Genomic DNA, 6546 nt, shown 5'->3' with positions numbered 1-6546 from the left:
ACAGGAGGCTGGTGACTGAGTGGAAATCTCTCCTGGCTTCACACCCAGGAAAAACCTTCTAAACCGTCTCGCCTTACCTCTTCATAGTTCAGATGGGGAAACTGAGGCTCGGAGAAGCAAAGACGTGCCCAAGGTCACATAGAGAGTTGGGGCAAAGCCAGGTGAGGGGAGTGGTGTCTCTGTCTACCCTCAAAGCGGCCCCCTGAGTCCTCCCTCCCACCTCCCACCGCCAGACTGTGTGCCGGTTCCTGGGCCCACGACAAGCATGCCAAAGGGTCTGGCGTTTTCTCACACCCACCCCAGCCCTTTGCACATGCTGTTCCCTCTGCCCACCACACCCTTCCCCTTGCCCCACCACACCATCACTGTGTATCCCCCAGAGCTTGTCTTCCTTGGGTGTTCGTGGAACCCCACGATGAGACCATGTTCCCACAGCTCTGGGCATGGCCCCGTCCTCCCACACACACGGTCTTTGCTCCAATGTCTTGTGCAGGGTCCATGTCGACACCAAACTGCAAGTCCCGCAGGTCAGTGACCATGTCTGGATTGCTCACCCTGGGCTCCCAGCACCCGATCCCGGCTCCGAACTGCTGCTGCTCAGTGTGTGTTGAATGACTCTACATTGGTAGCCGGCTGCTGATGCTCCTAGCACCCACACTGAGCTCCCCGTTCCTGGGGATGGCAGCCTGCACCTCAGTCATCTCTGAGTGCACCTCTAAATCTGACACCAGTTCCAACACCACCAAGCAATTCTCCGATACCAGCAGGGTGTCCTACAATTTAAACCAACTTTCACTCTCTCGTCTGAAGTCAGCATCAGATCCCACAGGTGAAGGGCTCAGTCCCACAAGACGCCCTTTCCGCCCCCTCTCCCCCCCCCCCCACACACGTCAGACACCAGTGACAACTCTAGGTTGTCACCTGTATTTCTGAGCGACTGGCTAGAAATCAGAGGCTCCCATGACCCCCTCCTTGGATTCCACTGATTTGCTAAAGTGGCTCTCAGAACTCAGAGAGACATGTTATGAACTAGATGACCAGGCTTCAGCTCAGGAAGAGCCAGATGGCAGCGGTGCCCGGGGCAAGGTATGTGGGGAGGGGCGGAGCTTCTCTGAGTGTGTACCTCTCCCTGAATCTCTGTGTTCACCAACCCAGAAGCTCCTGAACCCCATCCTTTTAGGTTTTTAAGGGGTTGCAATATATAGGCATGATTGATGACATCACTAGCCATTGGTGACCGATTCAACCTCCAGTCCCCTCCCCTCCCTGGAGGTCAGGGCTGGGAAAGTTCCCACCCTCTCATCACTGGTTGGTTTCCCTGGCAACCAGCTCCCATCCTTAACTCAGGTGTGGCATAAGGGAGTTTGTTATGAATATCAAGGCATCTTTATTGTTCTGATCACTTAGGGCGCCACGGGTTTTAGTGGCTCCCAGGGCTGTCAGGCACCAAGAGAACTATTTAAAGAATAGTTTATTTTTTTCCTTAGAGAGGAAGGGAGAGGGAGAGAAACATTGATGTGAGAAACATTGTTCAGCGTCGTCCTGCACGGCCCCTACCAGGGATCAAGCCCACAGCCTGGCACATGCCCTGACCGGGAACCAAACCTACAACCCCTCAGTACACGGGATGATGCTCAACCAACTGAGCAACACCAGCTGGAGCGATGTTTCTTATTATGAATCACAATATCACAGCCTCCCCGACACCAGGCCCACAGTCTGACACCCAGCCGGGCACATCAAGGCCACGAGGACCCTGTGGACGGCAGAGTTCAAAAACACAGGCGACTGTGGGCAACTTATCTCTTCCTCATGCTCTTCGGGACTTTCCAAGTTGTCTACCATGTCCATAGACTGTTCTTGTCATTAAAAACACACAAAACTAAGTCACTATATGTCACCCTACAGGTGTAACATGACCAGGTCCAAAGGTCAATAATCCAAGGATATGGACCAGGAGGGGCTCCTGTTTTTCAACTGCTCCAGGGGCCCGGGAGGGAGGGCCCACCCTGGGGGAGAAGCGGCTGGCGGACGTCTCCTAAAAGTGTATTTTTAGGGCCTCCGGAAAATTCCCTGGGCGAGAGGCATCTGAAGTATTTGCAAACATTCAGCAGGAGGAAAAATAATATTTTCCAAGTCTTTCCCCTTTTGGGCGTTCTCAACACTGGCAAATGTTCTAGAAAACTCCAAGACCCACCCGTGACAATTCCTCATTAAGCCCCTCTGATCACGGAGACCTGATGAATGTCATCTAAACCACCATCACCTACTGCCCACCTTGTAGTGTCACAGATGAAAAAAACAGAGGCCCAGAGAGGGCAAGCGACTTGTCGGGGACACACAGCAGGTCAGCCTCAGAGTCAGAACAAGATTTGAAAAGCACTTCATACCCCAAAACCACTTCCTCATGGGTTCCCTGCCTTTGGCATTTCGCCAGAAAAAGTTTCGGGGTTTTTTCTGTTATATAGAGGAGAGAACGCAACCACATGCGGGTTTCCACTTTTTCCGTTTGCTCAGTAAGTTCACTGAAAGGAAAACGAAATCTATTCTTCTCATCTCATAAAAGCCGGGGCATTTTCACACACACACAAAAGCAAGAGGATATCATTTCAGAATACAGAAGAGCCCTTTAAATCAGAGAAATGTCACTCTCGGGAAAACTCACCAAAGCTGTCCTTGTTTGTCTGGTCTCCCCCGCCCCTCGGGGCCACTTGTGACCGCCTGTGGACCACTGGTCCCGAGAGTCAGGATTCCCTGCTCTTCCACAGCCCCCCTCCCTTCCCCAACACCCCGGCTCCTTGAAACCACCACCATTTGTTAAAGAAAACAGAGACGGTGCTGGCAGGCAGAGCCCAGAGGCAAACTTGGCGTGAGGCGGAGGAGAAGGAGGCGGAGAAGGAAGGAGGAGAGGAGAAGCGGCAGCCTGGCGCCACTCACCCAGAGGTAGCGCAGGAGCTTGAGGAGGCTGGGGCAGTAATAGTACTCCATCGCCCTGCCGCGCCGGGCTGTGCTGAGCGCATCCGAGTGCTTCCCGTTTTCCTCGGGAGGGGGCGGCTCTTCCCTCTGGGCTGGTCACGCAGGAATCAAGTTCACGGCGGCATGAATCATTCAGAGGCCGGCTGGCAGCCAGGGGACCAGCCAGACACCCTGCGCCCTGCTAATGGCCACGCTGCCTGCCGGGCGGGGAGCCACTGCTCAGGTCCCATGAGCCTGTGAACCCGTGAGCCCGCCCGCAGCACCTCTGGTGGCCTGTCCAGCGGGGCGGGGCCAGGGGTGGCTCCTCCTCAAGCCCTCCTGGAGGTGCTGGGGGACGGCAGGGTTCCCAGCTGGGTGGCAGGAAGAGCCAGCATATGTGTGTGAGACAGTGTGATTGTGTGTGAATGTGAGTTTTACACAAGGGTGTGTTTGTGCTAGTGTGTGGATGTGTGTGCTGGTGCGTGTGCACGCATGGTGTGAGGGAACGTGTGAGCAGCGGTGTGTGTGGTTTCTCCCCAAACCGCACATGGAGGGGGAGGGCCCCCAGCTCCTGACTCAGAAAGGAAATAAATTAACTTAGTCCCTTCTGGCCTCAGTCAGGTTCCCTCTACTGCTGAGCAGCCATGGAAGGAGCACCTGGTTGTCCCCATGACACAGAGGGAAAAACCGAGGCCCAGAGGGGACTGATTGGTCAAGGCCACACAGCGTGTTAGAAAACGAGCCAAGGCTGGAATGCAGGCCTCCTGACCATGAGTCCTGGACTCCGTTCACTCCTGAGAGGGTGGGGCGCTGAGGACGGGAGAGACCAGCTCTCAGGGTCACCATCTGCCCGCTGCACCTGGGGGTGGGAGGAGCATCCATTTTCAGGGGCTAAGAATGCAAATTACAGCTCCCAAGGCCACCCCAAGGTGACCTGGCTTAGATGCCTCCTTCACAGGAGCATGATCTTGCCAAGTCCCTGCACCGCTCTGAGCCTCGGTGCCTCTTCTGTGCGATGGGAGGGCGCCTTGTTCGGGTGGATGAGGTAGAATCACACACCGAGCTTAGGCCACACAGCGCTCCCACGGGGAGGCCTTATCCTGCCCACCAGCCGGAGGAAGAGGCCGAAGTTCAAAGGCATCGGGGTGTGCGGCTACTCAGCGCGAGGGCAGCCCCAGAGCCCCTGCCAAGCGCCCCCCTTTCCAAGGAGGAAGAAGAGGAAGGGGTGCAGGCACTTGGTAGAGGTGCCAGCTCCCGCTCCGCCGGCCCCTGGGCCCATCTGGTCCACAGGCTTCAGCCCCAGCCCAGCACGGGCAGAGGCACAGCCACTGGCAGGAAATCCCCTGGACACCAGGGAGAAGCTGAGCTCAGCGGCTGAGGAAACCACAGCAACTTCAAAGCTCTTCGCAAGCCGGCCGTGGCTTCCTCCATCGCTGCACACATCCGCAGGCCATGGGCCCAGCACTCTCTGCCACTGAGAGTGCAGCCGGAGGCCGAGCCCTGCTCATTCTCCCATCACTGCCCCCACCCCACCCTCCACACACACAGTGCAGTCAGAAGGCCAGACCCTGATCACTCCCCCCATTCCCCCTCCACGCCCCCCTCCCTCAACACACACAGTGCAGCCGGAAGACCGAGCCCTGCTCACTCCCCGCCCTCCCACACCACTAGCTGCCCATATAGGCCGGCTACATAGCTGGGGTATGTGTGTGTGCGTGTGTGTGCGCGTGTGTGTGCAGGAGGGGGGGGGTTGACTACATAACAGTAAAGTCTGGGAGCTGGGCCCTGCTAACTGAGGGACTAATGGAACAGTGACACAGGTGGCCCTTTCCCCCAGAGCAGAGGCCCCCCACCGCACCCCTCACCCCAGGTGGAAGTGACCCCTACCTAGTCTGGGTTATCCCTCTGGTCAGCCGGCCCCACCCTGCGCCGTGGGACCCTTCTCCCCTGGCCAGGAGAACCACCTGCACTAAAGTGACAATGGTACCCCACACATTGGAAGCCTTCCCTGGCTCCCCAACAAACGGCTCTCTCCCCCCACACACCTTGCCCACCTCCACCACCTGACCCCACCTCCGCCCCGCCCACCCTCAGGACGCTTGTTCTGCTATTCCTGGAAAGCGGCCCTCAGAAAGATGTGTCAACCCAGCACCTTAACTGGAAAAAGATCTTTATCGATATAACCAAGTTAAGGGTGTTGAAATGAGATCGTCCAGGATGTCCTGGTATTGGCCCTAAATCCAGTGCGTATAATGTAAGAGCCTGAAGGGAAGTCGCAAACACAGGACAGGCGGGGACAGAGGCAGCACTGGGGCATGCTGGGAACGCCTGGGGCCCCAGGAGCTGCAAGAGGCAGGACGGGGCCTCCCCAGTTTCCTTGCAAGGAGCAGGGCCCTTCCCTTGCTGACACCTCGATTCCTGACTTCTGGCCTCGCAGCTGTGAGAGGATAAATATCTATTGTTTTCGGCTGTCAAGGGTGTGGTAACTCCCATGGCAGCCCCGAAAGAGAATGTGCTCCCCCTTCCTCTTCCCTCCTATTCCTGGTGAGGTCTCCAGCTGAAGACCCAACCCTCCTGCCTCCTCCGCAGCCTCCAGTCAGGCCAAAGGCAGCCCCCCACCCCCACCCCTCGGGGTCCCAGAGCACCTCTTCTGGGGAACATTCTTCCTCTTTGTAATTCCTCCTTCAACCTCTCCTCCCAGGTCAGCTCTCCCAGGGCCCACCCGGTCAGCCTGGCTGCCCGCATCCTAACACAACACCTGGCGGCAGCAGGCCCTGGGACAATTCTCATTAACATTATTCATTCCTTCCAAAAAAAAGACGGACTGTCCAAACCATCCTGTAAATCTACTCAATGTGCTTAGCTTTTGGCAGAAACTCCCATCCATAAAAAAGATGGGAGGTTTTTAAATTGACATCAGCGTTCGAAAAACAAAACATATACACACACCAAACAGATAGAAAACTGGCACCCCCTCCCGGGAGGAATTTTGCCTGGGTGTTAGTTTTGGGCCTGGGGGGCGGGTGTGAAGAAGAGGACAGAGAAGGCAGGTGCACTGTTTTGTTTTTTTAATTAGTTGCCAACAGTTAGGCATCAGGAGAATTTCATGTGGCAATGCAGACCCCTGGCCTCTCTATAAAGACGGCAGGAGGGCCTCCCCGTGGGTCTGCATTCCTGTGTGGGGACAGGCAGGCACTGCACCTACTGTCTGGGGCCTGGATCCACCTCATTCCTCCCACTCCCCACAGCCCTGGCCCAGACCACATGCTGGCCCTCCCAGCGTCTGAAGGCTGTAAAATGGATTTTTAGAGAGAAAGGAAAGGAGAGGAGGCGGGGAGAAGGAAAGAAAGAGGAAGAGAGAGAGAGGGAGAGAAATCAATGTGAGAAGGAGACACCCATTGGCTGCCTCCTGCACACCACCTACCGGGGATCAAGAATGCAACCCAGGCATGTGCCCTGACCAGGAATCGAACCAGCGACCTTTCAGTGCAAGGGACGATGCCCAAGCAACTGAGCCACGCCAGCCAGGGCACCGGCATCTGAATTTACAGACCTAGGGAGAGGATGGCATGTCTCCTAGAGGCAGCCAGG

At 56.4% G+C, this 6546-nt stretch overlaps 1 protein-coding gene across 1 annotated transcript in view; it reads right to left on the bottom strand.

Annotated features, from left to right (window-relative positions):
• Positions 1–617: 617 nt before the first annotated feature.
• Positions 618–6546, bottom strand: part of KIAA1671 (KIAA1671 ortholog) — a 67178-nt gene continuing 61249 nt past the window's right edge. The window contains exons 6-7 of the mRNA XM_023762068.1: positions 2938–3063; positions 618–773 (exon numbers count right to left, since the gene is read on the bottom strand). Coding sequence (XP_023617836.1) covers positions 618–773; positions 2938–3063 — 282 coding nt within the window. The remainder of the gene's footprint in view (positions 774–2937; positions 3064–6546) is intronic.

This window comes from Myotis lucifugus, unplaced genomic scaffold (genome assembly GCF_000147115.1).
Source record: "Myotis lucifugus unplaced genomic scaffold, Myoluc2.0 scaffold_229, whole genome shotgun sequence".
Classification (NCBI taxonomy): Eukaryota; Metazoa; Chordata; class Mammalia; order Chiroptera; family Vespertilionidae; genus Myotis; species Myotis lucifugus.
Note: the sequence above shows the minus strand (reverse complement) of the source record. Positions and strands in the feature narration are given on the sequence as shown.